General features: G+C 36.5%; 1 protein-coding gene across 2 annotated transcripts in view; it reads right to left on the bottom strand.

The window, feature by feature from the left end:
* Positions 1 to 20,332, bottom strand: part of LOC106668171 — a 165,273-nt gene that overhangs the window by 24,988 nt on the left and 119,953 nt on the right. For both annotated transcript variants that reach the window (XM_014396684.2, XM_014396685.2), the window contains one exon: positions 12,434 to 12,511. In XM_014396684.2, coding sequence (XP_014252170.1) covers positions 12,434 to 12,511 — 78 coding nt within the window. The remainder of the gene's footprint in view (positions 1 to 12,433; positions 12,512 to 20,332) is intronic.

The following is a 20,332-nucleotide window of genomic DNA, read 5'->3' as shown; positions in this document are numbered from 1 at the left end:
AATTCGAAGAATAGTTAGTTTTTAAGATTACACCAAAAAGTTTAATGTCTCTTAAAAATCGGTTCCTCTTTTTTTTCTGTGTTTTCCATGTTAAGGGGTGAGAAAAGGGTTCACAAGTCGACACAGGCCAGAAAGTAAAACATTCGTTTAAACGTTTCTTTATAAACATTGACACGGCCCTCTGTCGTTTCCCTGAGGGTTAGAAAGCAGGGTTGTCGCAGTAAACAATCCAAAAGGTTCCCCACCTCTCGAAAACCCAGGACTTAACACGACGCAGGGCTTATCGATTCAAGGGAGGTCTCGCCCCAAAAGTTTACCCTTTACTCGGAAGAGGTGTCTTAAAAATCGGATTTGAACTCTCTTTTATATATATCCGGAAATATCAGACTGTATTGTATGAAATATCGACGGGTTGTTTTCACCATCGGTGGCAGTGAGATGTCAAGATTCTTTAATAAATAATTATAACTTGTTCGTCGGTATTTTATGGAAGAAAAGATAAAGGGGTTTTTTAATCAAAATTTTTTCCTATTTCTTGCCATATCTGGCAATTTTATAAAATAGAAACTTAGGACTAAATTAGGCACTTAGATTTTAAGTGTAATAGTGATTCAGTCGAGCCTTCTGTATTGTTGATAATAATTTTTGTGTAAGAACAACTAGAATCGAATGGATTTTTTGAAGCCCACGTTATTAAATTGGTGAAGATCATTTAGCTCGTAATCATTGATTTTGTATCACCTTCGGCAATGATGTGGTTTTTTGCCGCAAATCGCCGATGGTTAGCCAAGAGAACACTCGATACGGACACTGGCCATTGAACCTAAACAAGTCCGCCTTAAATCACTCCAAACCGGGGTCGGAAGTTGTTTAGACGGGCCAGATCGATAGCGAGCCGATCACACAGCCCGATGACTCGACGTAAACAGAGCCCTGTCATTCGGAGCCCACGCGTGACCGGGCAAATAGCGGATGCAACAGATAAACGTCGACGGCGACCTGTTACCGAAGACGTATTGTTCTGCTGACAAATGCTCCCGGGAATTGGGATCGTCGGATTAGACGAAAGAGGACATCCTCATCCATGCCAATTGACCTGGATGTTATATCTTTGATAACGCTCCTGAGGAGGCAATTACCTCTGGCAGAAATAAGTAAGACAAGAGGGCGATTTCAGAAAAAGGTTTGGTTTTTTTTCCCAACGGGACGATTTACAGGCGCAGCTCATCGCCATTACTCGACCGCAATCGGGCCACAGAATTTTACGACGGACTGAAAAACCGTGCGCTAATTTAGGTACAGGGCTCGCTATTTGTAATCGGTGCAGGGACCGTTAGAGTTCGAGAGAAAATACATGGGATTTTGAATCGAAACTTCCATCTTTGGACTAGCTGTTCTCTAAACAACTCTAATGCTTACAACTAGATCGCCAAGTTTTCTCAGTGGTGTTTACACCCGTACACACTCAATTTTATTAAGATCTGAATCAGTTTTAAGGTTAAATATTTGGCCCCCGCTGTTCTCCATTTTATTCAGACTACGCTTAAGACAATGTTTAATTCGCTGGACTTCGTTTGTAACATGGCTCTATGTACGATGTTTCCATAAGCTTTCGTCTTAGATCCCATAGTCCTCGCTTGCTATAACACCAGAACCAGTGAAGCCGAATGTGATATGCAATAAATGTACAATGTTTCAAAAATCAATTGTTTTTAACATAAGAGGCATAATGTGTTGTCCACCTCGTCAGAGCTATTATAGTGACTAGACGTCCAATATTTCAAAATTTCGTTTCGAACAGCCGGAAGTATAAACTGTTGTCCACCTCTTCTCGCTTTTATTCAAACCAGGAACCACTGAGATATTGCTGTATGGCTGGAACTTAGAAAAATCCTGTAGGACTCCATGATCAAACTTGTTTTACAGTTTTTATATTTGGCCAACGTGTTTTCACTTTTAGGAAGACAGAAACCACTCAAACTCAATGTTTAGGCTTAACTTTTGAGAAGTTTCAGACAAAACTTCACGATCGATGTTCGCGAAAGTACAGTTTTCATGCCTGGTCCGTCTGTTTTCGTTTTTTTAGCAGGCTAGAAACGACTGGTCACAAGGATTATTTTGCTGGAACATTGACCTTTCAAACGTAACTCTATAATTAATCTTCAATTAGGTGTTATTTCCATCTTTGGCTAGTTTTTCTCGCTTTTTATCAGGTCACAACCATCTCAAAATCTCATGATGATTTGACTGAACTTTTGACTTTTCTAACTAAAGTACGTGCAGTGTTCATATTTGGCAAGTTTGTTGTCACTTTTAGCAGGTTAAGAACGACTAAAGGCAAGGTTCATTTGCCTGGACATGTGATATTTCAATCAAGACTCCAAAATTAATCTTTAATTAAGTACGATTTCCAACTTTGGCTCCGTTTTTTTAAGCTTTTATCAAGGCAGAAACATTGCAAGCCCCATGATGTTTTGACATTTTTAACAAAAGTACGTGCAGTTTTTATATTTGGCAATTTTTTTCTCACTTTTAGCAGGTTAAAAACGACTAAAGGCAAGGTTTATTTACCTGCACATTTGACGTTTTACACAATACTCCATAAATCATCTTTAATTAAGTACGATTTCTAGCTTTGGCTCGATTTTTTTCACTTTTTATCAAGTCAGAAACATCTCAAACCCCATGATGTTTTAACTGAACTTTTGACGTTTCTAACAAAAATTCGTGCAATTTTCATATTTGGCAAGTTTGTTGTCACTTTTAGCAGGTTAAGAATGACTAAAGGCAAGGTTCATTTGCCTGGACATTTGATATTTCAATCAAGACTCCAAAATTAATATTTAATTAAGTACGATTTCCAACTTTGGCTACGTTTTTTTAAGCTTTTATCAAGGCAGAAACATTGCAAGCCCCATGATGTTTTGACATTTTTAACAAAAGTACGTGCAGTTTTTATATTTGGCAAATTTTTTCTCACTTTTAGCAGGTTAAGAACGACTAAAGGCAAGGTTTATTTACCTGCATATTTGACGTTTTAAACAATACTCCATAAATCATCTTTAATTAAGTACTTTTCCAGGTTTGGCTCGATTTTTTTCACTTTTTATCAAGTCAGAAACATCTCAAACCCCATGATATTTTAACTGAATTTTTGACGTTTCTAACAAAAATTCGTGCAATTTTCATATTTGGCAAGTTTGTTGTCACTTTTAGCAGGTTAAGAACGACTAAAGGCAAGGTTCATTTGCCTGGACATTTGATATTTCAAACAAGACCCCATAATTAATCTTTAATTAAGTACGATTTCCAACTTTGGCTCCGTTTTTTTAAGCTTTTATCAAGGCAGAAACATTGCAAGCCCCATGATGTTTTGACATTTTTAACAAAAGTACGTGCAATTTTTATATTTGACAAGTTTTTTCTCACTTTTAGCAGGTTAAGAACGACTAAAGGCAAGGTATATTTACCTGCACATTTGACGAACAAGACTTCATAATTCATCTTTAATTAAGTACGATTTCCAGCTTTGGCTCGATTTTTTCACTTTTTATCAAGTCAGAAACATCTAAAACCCCATGATGTTTTGACTGAACTTTTGACGTTTCTAACAAAAGTACGTGCAATTTTCATATTTGGCCAGTTTGTTCTCACTTTTCGGCAGGCTAGGAACCACTAAGGCTACGTTCATTTGCCTGCACATTTGGCGTTGCAAAGAAGACTCCATAATTAATCCTTAAGTAAGTGTTTTTTCATATTCGGACGGTTTGTTTTTTCTTTTGACTAAGCGAGGAATTACAAAAGGCAATGTTTATTTTCCTAGCCCTTTGACCTTTTGAACAAGACTCCATAATCAATCTTTAAATAAGAATCATATTTGGCCCGTTTGTTCTCGCTTTTCTTCTGACCAAAAAAGTTGATACCTAATTCGATCTGTGACTAGACGTAGACGGTTTCAAAAGTCAGAAGTTTTAAATATCAATTTTGTTTTTATCTGAGACTAAGGATTAATCCTTGACTCGCATGTTCTCGCTTTGTATCGGGCGAAAAATCACCAAATCATAATTATTATATTATTTGACGATATTTGACGTCTCCAACATGATTCCTCGCTCGATCTTTAACTAAGCGCAGTTGTCATCAAAACCGAAAAAAATCCAAACTCATTGGATCGCAAAAAATATAAAACTCGATTGATAAAATTCCAGCGTTTCTGGAAGAACGAGTCGTCGGTTGATAAAGGACAGTAGTATCCAAGGATAAAAAGGACCTTGTCTCTTTTAATACCGAGGTAGAGAAAATGAGCTCGGAGGCCTATATAACCAGTTTACATCCCGGATCCATTAATGGTATAGTGGAAGGAGCAAATCGTATCCATTAAGCTAATGAATATGCCATGTACAATCGCTCAATTCCCTATGGCCCGTTCAAGAATGTTGGAAGCATCCAAGACATTAAGAGAATTATTTTATATTTAATTGGTTTGTTTAAATCATTTCCAAATCTCTTCAACCTAGGTTTGTTATGTGACATTTGGTTTAAAGGTTTATTGGCATGTAAAGGTGTAGTTGAAGTGTTTTTATTTTAATAACACATATATGATTTATTGATGAGCATAAGCATTTTTAGTATTGTAAAGTGTTTTATACTAGCATAAATCAAATGATAGAGTGGACTTTTCTTTGTGCCATCACCAGTACAAGTTTGGAGTCTATTAAGGCTTGGGGATGCTTCGCTCCTGTCGAATAAAGTTGCAGGCTCGTTGAATAATACAAAAGGGTTCTGAAGAGGGAGGCAACAGGATAAAAATTCTCGATCTCACGCAACAGAATTAATTTAAAGGAAAAGTTGTTCAAACCAAATTATCTCTGGGGTAAAAAGCACTATTAGAAAAGGGAGGGGAAAAATTCCATTTAAACAGTATTGTCCTTTTTTGGGCTAACCGGGTTAGGCCATCGCTTTCTGACCCGCCTCCGCGTTTTATAAAGTTTAATTAAGGCCCTATCTCCCATTAAACCTAATTCAAACAGCAAGTACCTGAACAAAACTTCCTTAACTCGGTTTTCTCCATTCCCACCCACCCCCGGTCATCTTATCTCAAGAGTGATAACTTTAAGTGGTTTTTCTGAAAGGGTGGAAAAGAAGCACGGCTGAAAATATTGGATTTCTGTTTAAAAGCGTCCGAGTTTTAATTAGAAAGGGACGGTATGGGCGGCGTCGACGGCGGCAACCACCTGTTTCGCAGCCGGCCGCCTCCGCCCTTTTATGACCCTGCTCGACTTCGCATATTAAGCACCGTTTATTTCAGAAGGGCACTTTCGCGGTGCGATATTTCCCTTGTGATGCTCGCAATCGCACCACGGCTGTCCGACTCCGTCTAATCTCGTATTTAAAAGCGTACTTTTCCGTCATAGACAATTATAGTCGTGATTTTTTGCCCAGAGGCTTGCTGAATACTAAGTTGACATCAACATTTTTACAAAAAGTGAAATGCTTCCTGTTTTCTCTTTAACATACACATTTTCTATATCATGCACAATAATTATCACATTTTAAAATCCTTATCCTTGAGATCTGCAAAATACCTAGATTTTGGTATTTGCCCATTACCCTCGCATTTTTATCCTCCCAGATATTTTCTGGCATTTCTTCAATGTGGGTAGACCAAAGAACATAAAGAAACGTGAGATCAAATATCAAATATTGGAGCCGTAAAAATCGGTGTTTTACGACAATACTGAGTAGGTAACGAAATCAAAAATACCGCGTAGTCTGATTAGAGTTCTAAAATCGTAATGAAAAACTGCTTAGTATATAGTATTCGGGCATGTGTGATATCATATTCAAATGTTTTCGAGACAAAAGCATCGTCTTATTCAGTAGACTTGACGACAAAGGTATCTTTTTGTTCAATAGAATTAACGACAAAGATATCTTTTTATTGAATAGAATTAACGACTAAATGTATCTTCTTGTTCATTATTATTAACGACAAAGGTATCTCCTTGCACAGTAGAATTAACGAAAAAAGGTATCTTCTTGATCTGTAGAATTAACGACAAAGGTATCTTCTTGGTCTGTAGAATTAACGACAAATGTATCTTTTTGTTCAATAGAATTAACGACAAAGGTATCTCTTTGTTCAATAGAATTAACGACAAAGGTATCTTTTTATTGAGTGGAATTAACGAAAAAATGTATCTTCTTGCTCTGCAGAATTAACGACAAAGGTATCTTCTTGTTCAGTAGAATTAACGAAAAAAGGTATCTTCTTGTTCTGTAGAATTAACGACAAAGGTAGGTTCTTGTTCAGGAGAATTAACGACAAAGGTATCTTTTTATTGAGTGGAATTAACGAAAAAATGTATCTTCTTGCTCTGTAGAATTAACGACAAAGGTATCTTCTTGTTCAGTAGAATTAACGAAAAAAGGTATCTTCTTGTTCTGTAGAATTAACGACAAAGCTATTTTCTTGTTCAGTAGAACTAACGAAAAAAGGTATCTTCTTTTTCAGTAGAATTAACGACAAAGGTAATGTCTAGTAGGTTATATCTTGGTGGTAATAGCTGTATATGGATCTGTAGTTTGTACGGTTCCGATCATTTTGGTCTGCCTACTGTCGTTGCCACAACCATACTTGATGCTACAATCACTCTGCGGACCTGAAAACAAAATATCAGGACCCTTATAAGCCATACAGAGTGCATCACCGCATGTCGAGATTTTGATAATTGTTGACCGTTTCATTGATTAACATGTTCGAGGCTGTGGCTGGTTGATTTACCGAAATGGGCTTTTTTTATTTGTGTTATTTGTTGTTTATTTGTTTAAACTGAATATTTGTTTTGCCAGTATGTCGGAGTAAATTAAAAATTGATAATTATATAGTTATTAGACCCTTGAAGGATTACATGTATTAGACCTGGAAGAGCACTGGGCTCATTTAGACGAGGGAGGCTTTTCTGAAGAGTCTGTTTTCGGCTTTATTATTTGATCGGCCCTGGATTGCCTTTTGAATATTCATACTTAGCCTCCAGGCCGAGTATTAGCCGCCCTCGATTGCTTCTCTTCGGTTTTATTTAGCCCTTTCGGGGTGGAGCAAATAAAAAAGGAATCTTTAAACACCGGGTGATTAAAATTCGTGAAAAGGAATGCACACATTCCGGGCTTGGGGGGGGGAAGATGTCAAAAGGAGAAGATGGAATGACCCGTGTCATCGAAGATTTCCAGACTGTATCGTCCGTAGAGATTTAATTTTAAAAAAAGTCGTGAGCGATCCTTTTGTAAATGGACTGTGAACAAGTGCTGGCCTTTTGGAAAATGAGCCAGAACATGTTAATGGGCTGGATTTAAATAGGCCGCATAAATAAACGTCAACGGATTTGGCTTCGCTCAGACCGCAGATCAGACCTGTGCGATGAGGACAGCCCGCTTTGACACAAGAGTTATGACAAATAGCACTAATTCGTAAAGTTGGCGTACACACGTATATATTTTTTCCTCTGTTGTTATAATCGCCAGGATAAATTATATATGTCAAAACGAGCTTTCGATATTGGCACAGGCACAAACTATAACAGTTTTTCATACATCGCAAAAGGAACAACACAACTACACAGCTGACCATACGATTATTAATTTCCCACTACTACGGCCTACATAAATAACTACAATTAAAACGATAGGAATCTTAAAAAGTAAAGTCATTCGTCATAATTCACTTTGATTTATTATGGCGAAACTCAAGATAAATACGAATGAGTCCAATATAACCCCAGCGCCTTGGTCTCTGCAATCCATAAATTACGTTCTTCTATACGTTTGCACATCATCTCAAAATTATTATATGTTATTTCCAACAGAGTCATTAATTTTGTCAGCAGCTCTCAAAATAATTGTTATAGTAAACAATATGCACAATATTCTACTATTACGATTTTCAGGTCTCTTATTACTGTTTTGTATAATTTTATTTATATGTAGGGGCAATGACAGTCTTCCATTACTTATCATAAATCCACATCGAAAGTTTTATGTTAAAAAACAAGCTTTGTATCGAATTATACGGAGTCGCGAGAATCCGGGAAAGTGGGACGAGAAGGACGGCAGCCTGGGAAAAAGGATGGGAAATTTGAGCGATTCCTTCCCTGCGTTCGACTCGTCTAGCCGGGGATTTCGCTGCTTTTGCAAAAATAAAGACGCGATCATTTTCCAATGCGTTCGGTTTTAATTTTATAGACGGTCGGATTTCGTAGCCTCCGTGCGAAACGATTCGAGGCCCTCGATGCCGTTATTAGCTCCATCCTGATTAAGACTACTTCCTCAAAAATCACAACACTACGCACAATCCCATTGACACACGCGCACACATTTTTTTCGGGATTTCAGTCTTTCAATACTCTTTTTTTGTTCAATCAATCACTTGTTCGTCCGTTCATTCTCTCCACCATTCCCAGACTATTCTAATCGTTTATTCGTTCACAAACCGTTCATCTACACTCTCAATCACCGAAATCTTCATTAAAAATTCAGGAATTAACTCATTAGTTCACTAAATCACTCACTTCTTCAACAAATGTGTCTGTTCATTTGTTTCAATACATCATTTTTTCGAATGACTCACACAACACGTTCGATAATCCATTCACTCTTTTGCCCATGAACCAATTCAACCAAACCCACTCAAGCAACCAGTTATTTTTTTTCCTTTTCTACAACACTCACATAAGCAGACACTCAATCGTTTAGCAGAACACTCACTAGCCCAACCATGCATTGACCCATTCACTTATCACTCATAAAAACAACTACACATTCATTAACCTCAATGCTCACTTAAACATTGACTCATTAATTTACCACAATATTCACGTAAACATTTACTCATTCATTCTTTACAACACTCAGTCAGCCAAGAATCCCCTCATTCCTTTAGAACAGCACTAACCTACACAAACAGCCACTTATTTATTTACCACAACACTCATATAAATATTCATTTTTTTCCTAGAACAATCACTCATTATTTTTTATTCTTTATTATTAAGCACATTACGGGAAAATTCCCAAGTAGTACAGCCTTACATCGTAGTTAACGTAACAACATTTATATGTGAATAGAAAGAAATATGAATAAAATTTACAAACAGCATAACAAGCAGCGTGCCAAGTGCAAGGTTAAAAGTAAATTCATTAGAGTTCGTGGTCCGAATGAATGGATAACGTTTTTCAATTAATTAATCTTTATGTAAGGAATTGGTTGAGAAAAAAAAGTCAGTGTCATGAGGGGGATTCGAACCCACGACCCTCGGCTAAATACGCCGCTGCTCTACTACTTGAGCTACCGTGACTTCGATCCACTCGGACACTAACTTTCCATCTCAACCCCATCTTTTCGAATTTTCTCTCTTTTTTTGCCATTTTTCAAATGTCGTGTTATCTATTTGATTCTCGGCGAAATGAAATGGCCACGGAGAGCTTTCGTGAAGATTTACTTCATTTTACCTATTAAGTTCATTAGAGTTCGTGGTCCGATTGACCGAGTAATGTTTTTCAATTCATCATCATTAGTATTAATAATTAATATTAATTTTATCAAAACCAATACCTTACATAAATATTAACTAATTGTTAAAACTAAAACTGGTGCATAACACATACAGTACAAAATATAAACTTAACTAACTTAGAAATACAAAAAAGATTAACATTCAACCATTTACTCGTTCTTTTACTACTACACTCACATAAACATTTACACTCATTTACCGCAATGCTCACATAAACATTTACTCATTCGTTTATTAAAGCACTCATACAACTAGCCATTCACTCATTCATTTGCCACAACACTCACATAAATGTGTGGTGATTAGTGACCGTTAATCAATATTTTTTTAGAAATCGTGAGATGCGGTCTGGTGTGAAGTAGGTTTCAGAAAAACATTTTCTTTATCGTGCCAACGTTTCGAACTTTATTGAGATCATCTTCAGGGCATGGGATTTATAAACATTGTTTGCATATAACAGTTACATTTTGGATGTGGAAAAGTGAATTTATACAATGCAAAATATATTTTTTATATATTCAATCAAAGTATTTCTACTCACTCAAAGTGTTTTCTTCTGTGTAACTTGAGTGAGTAGAAATACTTTGATTGAATATATAAAAAATATATTTTGCATTGTATAAATTCACTTTTCCACATCCAAAATGTAACTGTTTTATGTAAACAATGTTTGTAAATCGCAGGCCCTGAAGATGATCTCAATAAAGATCAAAACGTTGGCACGATAAAGAAATGTTTTTCTGAAACCTACATCACACCAGACCGCATCTCACGATTTCTAAATAAACTCACATAAATATTTATCCACTTGTTCACTGCAACATTCACTTTCACAACCAACCATTCACTCATTATATTAACACAATACTCACAAACATGTATTCATGCATTTACCATATCACTAATTCACACAACCATCTTCTCATTTGTTTACTAGAGCACTGGTTCACACACTCCACTCATTCAACTAAAAAAGCACCCACCTTACACTCATTAAGTTTAAATTAACCTTAAATTAACTTATTCGTTAAGTATAATGATTATTTGGAGATCGTGAGATGCGGTCTGGTGTGACGTAGGTTCAGAAAAACATTTTCTTTATCGTGCCAACATTTCGATCTTTATTGAAATCATCTTCAGGGCTCAAAGTATTTGTGTTCTATGTAGATCTTTGTGTGTCGTGTTGAGAGTGAGCTTATTTAAGTATAACTCCAATAATCTGAGGTTTTTATTGTGTGGGTTAAAAAAAATAAGTGAGTGAAGAAGTAGATTGGGTAAATGAATAATTGATTACTTAAGTTAATGAGAGGATGATTTTGTGAATGAATGTCTTAGAGAGTGAGATCACAGAAAAATAAGTGGGTGAAGAAAGGGTAAATGAATTATTGATTGCATGTGAAAATTTTGAAGTGAGTGATATATAGTAAAAGAAAGGAATAAGTGAGTGAATGAAGAAGTAATAGATTGTGTAAATGAATGAGTGATTTCATAAAACTGAGGATCATTTGCGTAAGGATTGTTTATTAATTTACCACAACAATGACTAACACAGTCATTCACTCATTCATTTAATACAACACTCACACATTATTTTATCAAATCAAACCTCTCATATAACCAAATTGTCACTTATGAATTTATAGTATTTTTTATTAAGTGCTTTTAATGGTTTCGTTAACACTGCGACTCATTCATTAAAGGATTTGTTTATTTTATCGCTCGAAGCAAATCTAACATACATTTTCTCATAATTAGAGTAGAATATTTTACGATATGATATTGTCAAGTGGTTTGAACATATGGAAACGTTATGATGTGAGAAGGTGGTTGTCTGAGTAGTTGTTTTGAAAAAAAAAAGTTTATATTTTTAAAACGGATGGTTTAGGTCCGACCAAATGGTTCTCTTGCACGAAGACACATCCTTTGGTGTGAAAGGAGGAATGAGCATAAATAAAATTAGCCGGAATAAGTTGTTGCACAACAAAGGCTCTCTGTAAATTCTTATTAGACCGTAGCCGGCCGATGAAATATGCCATGAAAGGACAATTTGTTCGAATAAAATTACAATAACAACCGCTCACCCCGCGCGGCGTTTCAGTAAAATATGGCCGCGTGTCAAAAAGCACGCGGGAGACGCGGTGAGAAATGTGGCCGGGGACGTCTTTTTTTACCTAACATCCAACCGAGACGGGGTTCCGAAAAGGAAAACCAAAAGCGATTACTCAAAAAACGAGTTTTCGGCCTTAAGACACGATTTTTCCTATTTCTTAGTTTCCTAATTACGTTTCCAACGAATGTTCAGTGTCAGGAAAATATAGGCTAATGATTCTTTTCAAAGCTTTCAAGTCCTTAGGTCGGTATATGCTTAAAGGAAGTGCCCTAGGTTATAGATGATATCATATTTATTTATAGATTCTATGGCCGTTTCATTAAGTGCCGAGCACATCAGCTGTATGCTATTTCCGTTTTAACTATACTAATGATTCTTTTTCTAAACATTAAACTCATATTTGCTATATTCAGAAACTTCAAAGAGAATTCAATGAAGTTTTTTCATCTCGTAAAGTACAAACGGTCTTAAATCTCCGCTTCGAACGTCATATTAAATATCGTTTAGTAATGGCAATTAGAGGGAAATATGACGGATGGGGTCCGCGTTTAAATCTGAGTTAGGACCCCTCCAGGGCCTTTTCCTTTCAGACGGAAACAACCCAGGGTGCCTCCGCCGGGGGCATATATCAAAAGATGGTGGCCGACGCAGTTTCCTATCGGTCCGCCCCTAATTATTGCCGGCGATAATGACTTATTAAACAGGGGTATTAAAGTGGAGTTAAGTTGGTAACTTGGAAATGATGAGGACTTACGCAGATGCGCTTCTCGTCGCAGATGGTGCTCCACCAAACTGGAAAGTTGGACTGCAAGAGCTGACAGTTTTCCCAGCACTGAAACAAACAAAAAATCATTTACTATATAAACATAACATTTCATATAAAACAAATTAGATTTATAATTAATTCATTAATTCGGCAGAATTTAACTTCTGATATAATTTTCCCCGGCCAGGAATTTTCTGCGTTTAATATAAACAAATTTCTAGGGTGGAAACACGACCTGGAAAATCTCAGCTCCCTTGGAATTATGTCATTAGTTCAATTCGCTCCCTGGGTGAGATTTGAAGGACTGCTTTTTTATCTTTGGGGTCGGGTTAATTGACCGGAGGAATCAAGGCGACCCTACATCATTTCTTACGCTCGTCATTTGTTATTCTACGGTGGAGTATTTCCTCTCCTTCTTTTTCAACCGAAGTGAAGTAATCAAAATAGTCCGGTCCCTCACAATAAACGTCTCCCACGAAAATGCCACCGAGATTAAAATTTTGTTGTGCGACCGGGATCGTAATTCTCCTGGGGAATTTTCCTCTTTCTTGTATTCTTTACCTTCTTTTTTTATATTATATCCCATTTTTCCGATTTTCCCCCAACCGGAATAGACCAAATTAATGGAATTTCTATTACCCACACTTCGCCAAACCAGGACCTTGATTGGACTTCGCGACATGAAGTACTGTACAAAAACAGCAGGAATTGTAGATAAAAAATAATTATTAATGAAACAAATGAGCGTGTGAGGAAGTATCAATGAATGCTTGATTGCAAAAGCGAGAATTTGATTTTGTGAATGATTATCACTCTCGTCTTTGTGACATAGATAACAGAGAAACAAATAAATATTGATTGTGTGAATGAATGTTTTAGTAAGTGTGATAACAGAAAACCAAATGAGTGAATGAAGAGATATTGAGAGTGTAAAAAAATGATTGATTGCATGAATTAGTGTGCGGTTGATTTTGTGAATGATTGCTTTGTGAAATAATAAATAAATAGGTGAATGACTAGGGAAATAATTGATTGCGTAAAGAAATAATTGATTCATAAGTTAATGAATGGTTAAATTTGTAAATGATCGACTTTGAGTGAAGGAAAACAAGAAAGAGTGAATGAAGAAGTAAATGACTGTGCAAAAAATTGAATGAGTTAACGAGTTGATGATTTTATATATAATTGTCTTAGTGAGTGAAATAACACAACAATAAATGATTGATTGAAGAAATAAGTGAGAATTTAAGTGAATAATTGATTATACAGTGTTTGATTTTGTGAATGACTGTGATAAAGTAACGCATGCCTAAGTGGTTCATTGTGTGAATGAAAGTTTTAGTGAGTGAATAAATGAATAATGATTAAATGAAAGAATATGAAATTATCGTATTAATGGTAGAAAATAAATTATTATGTGCAGTATTGACTGAGTTCGGTTATTGAGGGAGCTACGAAGTGAGTGATCTTGAGAATGATTTTGTTAAGTGTTGTTGAGAAATAAGTATAAAATAAGAATGAATGAATATGTAAATAGCTGGGTGAAGGAATGATTGATTTCGTTAGCTAGTGAGTGATTGACTGTGTGAATGAATGTGTGAGTGAAATGAGTAAATATATATTGAATGATTTTATTAGTAAGAGTAAATGATTACGTGTATAGATAAGTGATCTCGTTTTGAGTAAATGGGAAAGTTTGATGATTTGGTTGGTATCATTAGTGAGTGATGCGACAAAGAATTGTTTAAATGACCAATAGATTAAGCAAATTAGAAGATAAGAGCTTCAGTGTCACACATATCCTCGCAGACAAACATTTTCTTCTGAACTATTTTATATGAGTACATAATTAAATTAGTATTTGTGAATTATATGATGATGTTTGAAAATATATTATAATCATTGAATATGTTTAAAAAAGGATTGGGTTCTTATCGTTAAAAAGAAAATAATGAGTTTTCATAAGTTTGGGAAGAAATATTCTAAGTGTAACAATGTGCAATGGGTGTTTTGAATGATAATTTTTGCCATTTTGAAAATTTCCGGTTAGAGAGGAAATGTGACGCCGACGGCATCAGATAAGACGTTAATTTATCTCCGTGAATGAAATATGGCAAGACCACACAGACAAAATAATCAAAGAGTTTGAAATAAAAAAAGGAGAAGGAAGTAATTGACAGCTACCGTGTGGTCTCTTATTGATCACAAATAACAACTCGGAACAGGTGGGCCAGGTTTAATTTATTTTCTATTTCGTTTATCGACTCCTTACAGCTTAATTCATCCGAATGTTATCTTCGTTTCTCATTCAACAAATCGTCCCATGGGCGGAAAAGTCGGATCGTTGGCATTTTAATGAATATTGATGATGTCGAGCTTTAATCGTCATAACGTCTGCAATAAGGGCGTTTTTAACCCAAAGCCCGCAATGATCGTCGTTTTGGGTGATATATTCCCAAAAGGGAACAGTAGATAGTGATTAAGGATCGAATGTTGTGCCCCCAAAAGGATTTTACAGGTCGTAAATCCATGCGGTGGAAAGCAAATAATAACGCCAAGCCGGATTAAGAAGGCGCCACTATTATTCAATAAAGATCAAAGCAAATCCAGGGGCACTTTCTAAAAAGGTTATTTTTCAACGAGCACCATAAGAAATTCACGAGAGGGAGTGAGTATCAAAGCTTTGTGCAGGGCCAGGGCCAATATTTGCTGCAGAGGGGGTAATTTAGTTTTGCTCCGGTTTATTGCGAAGCCGACTGGAAGGAGCGAGCGAGAGGGTGAACGAGGGAGCGAGGGAATGTGACCGAGAGGGAGGATATTGGAAATGCCACGCCTTCCTCATATGAGGAACGTTGTCATTACAGCACGTGACCAGACGACCAATTTCAAAAACGTTTTTCCCTCCCGAACTCCCCGAACTGCTAATCTTTTTCTTGCCATATCAGAAAAAGCGATTTTTACAAGGCAGGCCACCGGTGGAAATCACGTTTAGCCCAGACGGGTTTTGGGATGATGGGAAAATATAAAAACCCTTTTCCGGAAGAAATATCTCGGATCTCATTGTATAGCGATCATTCTTTTTTAATCCAAAACATCAATAACAATACCATATAAAAGTCTTTGAAACATAAAAAACTATTGGCCATGAATAACTTAAGGACTTCAATGGGCAATAGGTCGGCTGTTTTACTATCAGTAACAAGGGAACGATAAACGTCAGCAGATTTCCATTCTTTCTAACAAAAAAATATATAATTAGCCATCTACCTACGGTGTCTATCAAGTGTTTTCCACTGTGCAATTAAATAGCACTATTATGACCCTCCTCTAATGGTTAATAGCTGTAGCTCATTACCTAGCTTCAATCTCTTTATTTTCCTCTTGATTGTTGCTTTTGAAGTATATTTGTTGGTTTTAGCCTTTCTTAGCGCTTTTAATATACTCTTCCTTATATAAAATAGGTAATGCGGTTTCTCGCAGCAGGACTGTGGTTAGATTAGGTAAGACCTCCTTGAAGACAGTGTAACGGATTTCTTGTCTAAATTGAAGTATGATACGTTTCTTTAATTATCCTTAAGTTGGTAGCCATATGAAAACGTTTTGAGGACAAAACTATTAGGAAGAGCACAGGCTGCTGAGGACTTATTAGGTTTCCAGAATTTGATATAAAAAGGACACTTGAGGATAGAACAGCGACGATCAAGATGAAGATTTGTTTTTAAATTGACTCTACTCAAGTAGAACTATGCGCTAGGTTGGGACATCGTGCCATGCCGGTTTCAGCAGTTAGCTGGTTCTCTAATCATTTTAGTCTGTCTGAATTTAGAATTTCCTTCGTCTTAACCAGACAGTTCAACTGAATAAAGCAACCAAAACCACGACAACGTCATAAAATCTCGGAAAAACTGAAAGTTTGGAAATGTTTTTAGTTATGGTATTATGACCTACAATTCTTTGGTTGAATATCAATTCAACCAAAGAATTGTAGGTCAAAATACCATAACTAAAAACATTTCCAAACTTTCAGTTTTTCCGAGATTTTATGACGTTGTCGTGGTTTTGGTTGCTTTATTCAGTCGAACGTCTGGTTAAGCAGCGTGTAGTCATAATCATAAGGTGAATGATGGAAATATGTGTTATTTCTTTAAACGAAGTATGCTTCATAAAATTGTCATGAATTACGCTTGATTAAAGTTTTAAAGTTTGGGCTTCACAGGAAAAACAAAACCGGTAGCACCACTAAATATTGTGGATATATTGTCTGGTTTTCCTTGGGAGTGTAAAAAGGAAACTTGAGGATAACCGTGATAGGCCGGCCATCCAAATTAAGATTTGTTTCACAAGTTACTTAACTGCCTTTTTAACTAAGTCAACCGAGTAGTAGTTGAGCTGTCGCTTTATTAACCTTAGTCTTGATAGCATATCCTCAATTATATACTCTTGATTTGTCTTTCCTTTGATCAAGACTTTATTAACCCTTCACAGTAGGGTTATGTGGGTTTTATCCGGACTTGCTGTAGCAGGTCGGGAAGTTAACCCCCAAGTTACCAATCGTGGGTGTTGATTCACCAGGTTTTTTTTTACTTTAACTTAGTTACTTGTTAGTTGTTGATAGTTCGGGGTACTCATTGTGCTTTTGCTGGTGTTTTAGTTTGATCTTTCTTTGCGATGTCAAATCTTGACGTAATGGAGTCCATGTGTAAGCCCAATACCAGATCTTGAGGCGTTGGTTTTAGTTGTTAGGTGTCATGAAGGTTACTAACAGAAGCCTGTCTCCTGTAGAATCTTTCATTCAAGTGACAGTTGCACTGAAATTTTATGTTGTTGCAGGAGAGCGTCCTATATTTATTAGAGCGTACTGACTATTTTAGTGCTGGGCGATTCTTTAAGCATACTTACAAAACCAGATTTGCTTCTCTTCAACCACGCCTTGGTCACACTCTTCTTATTGGAGTTGCTTTTCATTTTGCCTTCTTACAAAGTTATAGCAGCTACCTTTCTTGTGCCATGCACGCCGTACACCTTTTGTGACGCAATTCAAGAAGAACTGACAAAAATGAAGGAAAAATGGAGAAACTGGACGTGAAGCAAACTTGAAAACAGTCCTTGAGATACGTTTGCTGAATTCAACTTTTCTTTGCACATCACAGTATATAATATGTACTGCGGTTTACAAAGTAGACGTCACTTGTAACATCATCAAACCCAGGATAGCTGCTGGGTTTTCTTACATCATCAGATATGCTCGCGTTAAAGTACTCTTTCGACATCCTGTACTCTCTTAGTCCGATTATAATTTTTGCACTCCGACATAAATGTAGTTTCGTTTCTTACACAATTCTATACACTTTTCCTGACGAAACGACAGGCAAGGAGAACTGACAGAAACTGATGGAAAATGAACAAAATGGGCGAAAAAATGAACTTTGGGACCACAACATTGTTCTGTACTGCAATAAAACTTTTTATTCAGACAAAAACTATAAAAAAAGCGGCCTATTTAACTTCATACAAAGCTTATCACGTTATTACATACATAGAAATACATCTCTAGTAGCCTACTGTACAGGTGTACAACGGTGATAATTTACAAGTTATGAAGACTGCTTATCCTTACGCTGACCAACAAAAACCTTTGCGTGTAAAGTTTGTTTTCTTGTAAAGAAAGATGAAAGAAAGAACCGCATTGCGTTTCTTGGTCCGTAATTTCAAACCGATTGCCTCGAAGATCAGCAAAGGTTGTTCCCGACTCGGCCCGGTAGAACAAACTTTTTCCCTGTATGTGTTTGCTAATGGGAAAACTGTACGGGGTCCCAGGAGCCTAATGTCCTCTGAAAACTGCTAACTCCTCTGGAGAACTCTTATTGTTTCTTCGCAACTCGAATAGCTTTTTCCACCCCGGGCGACATTTCTACCCCCAATCGCTACGTGCATCTCTCATTCTCCTTCGATAATCCCCTAATTAAACAAGGCCCTACATGAAATAGCCTTACATCTTAAATTAAATCGTAAATCCGTCTAATAACTGTAATTTAGTTTAATAGAAAATAGCCTATTAATAGTTAAGAGCGAGCTCGGCGTGGGGATCCGTCTTCCCCCGGAGTTGTTTTTGTCCCTTTATACACATTATTACTAGGAGGGAAAAAACTCGCCCAGGGGAAAATTGTCCTCTCAATTTATAGGTTATTCTCGTTATTACAATTATATTTTAAATTAGATTTATAGGTTAGGCCGTTACTTTGTGGAGGATATTCAGAAAAAAAGAATAAAATTTACGACTAAAGCATATTTAGTCGATAGAAGGCAATTCGAGAAACAATAGCTCGGAACGTTACCACGAGTGCGACAGGCATGACATTGAACTTGCGAGCTATGCTAATGTAATAGCTGCTGATTATGCTGCATGGTAGATCGTTATGAGGTATACAATACATTCATCGTCGTGTCATCGCGCATCAACGCAGTGCCTTTCTCATCCTCCCTACTGATTCATTATTATATAATCTTTAATAATCCCGTAAGATCTAGTCTAAAAAATAGTCTGAGATAGAAAACATTGAAAATCATTATTGTTGGGTTATCAGCTACGATAACTAAGAACATAATGAAGATAATTTGATCATATTTCAAATATTAACGTTCATAACTACAGACTGCCTAAAAAACCCTGCTGAGAAAAGAAAAAGGACAGACACAATGTGTGGGACAAAAATAAGATTAGGGGAGAGAGAGAGAGAGAGAGAGAGAGAGAGGGAGAGGGAGAGAGGGAGAGAGAGAGAGTGAGAGAGAAATGAGGGATAGAGAGACAGACAGACAGACAGACAGATAGACAGAGAGAGAGAGAGACAGACAGACAGACAGACAGACAGACAGAGAGAGAGAGAGAGAGAGAGAGAGAGAGAGAGAGAGAGTGAGAGAGAAATGAGGGATAGAGAGAAAGAAAGAAAGAGTGAGAGAGAAAGAAAGCCATGGAAAAGAGGAGAGAAGAGAGGAAATGAGGCGAGAGAGAGAGAGAGAGAAATGAGGGATAGAGGAGAAAGAAAGAGTGAGAGAGAAAGCCGGGGAAAAGAGGAGAGAGGAGAGGAAGTGAGGCGCGAGAGAGAGAGTGAGAAATGAGGGATAGAGGAGACAGAAAGAAAGAGGGAGTGATAAAGAAAGCCGGTGAGAACAGAAGAGAAGAAAATAGAAGAGAAAAGAGAGAGGGAGAGAGAGAGAGAGAGAGAGAGAGAGAGAGAGAGAGAGAGAGAAAAGGATCGGAGTGAGACGGATTTAAATCAAAATTTGTCCGAGAGACGGTTTCCTTGACAAATTAATTTTATTTTTATGTTGAAAATGTATCTTTTTCCATGTGTTGGTACAATGAACTAATTATTATATCTAGATTTCTACATTGAAGTCATACATCCTACCTACCAGTACATTATATGCCATTACATAATAATAATAATAATATATTATTGCAAAAAAGAAAAGTTATAAACATTACATAATATATAATTTGAAGTAAAATTACGGCATGGAGGGTTCGTCTGCCGGAGGTCGATTTTCATTTGACTTAAATATTTGGTTGACACAGAGTTTAGTACAAAAGAAAAAAAAAATTGATCCTTAAATAAATATTACAATTGATAATTTAATTTTTAATAATTACATTAATTACTAACATACGTTATAAACAATAATTTTTTCTTAACGCTGTTAGGAAAATTATTGAAAGAGGTCTATTGCTATATTCGTTGTTCGCCAGCTTGTTACTGGAACTTGAAAATCATTAGCATGAGAGAAGGAAAAAGCTTTTCACCTCGTCAGTGAAAAATTCAGCTCAAGTCAGATGCGGAGCTGTGTTTTAAAGTTGGAAACCTTTAATTCTCCAATAAGAGGGATGGA

Source organism: Cimex lectularius, unplaced genomic scaffold, assembly GCF_000648675.2.
Source record: "Cimex lectularius strain Harlan isolate CLEC.00 unplaced genomic scaffold, Clec_2.1 scaffold180, whole genome shotgun sequence".
Lineage (NCBI taxonomy): Eukaryota > Metazoa > Arthropoda > Insecta > Hemiptera > Cimicidae > Cimex > Cimex lectularius.
The sequence above is the reverse complement of the archived record's forward strand: the minus strand, read 5'-3'. Positions and strand labels throughout refer to the sequence as shown.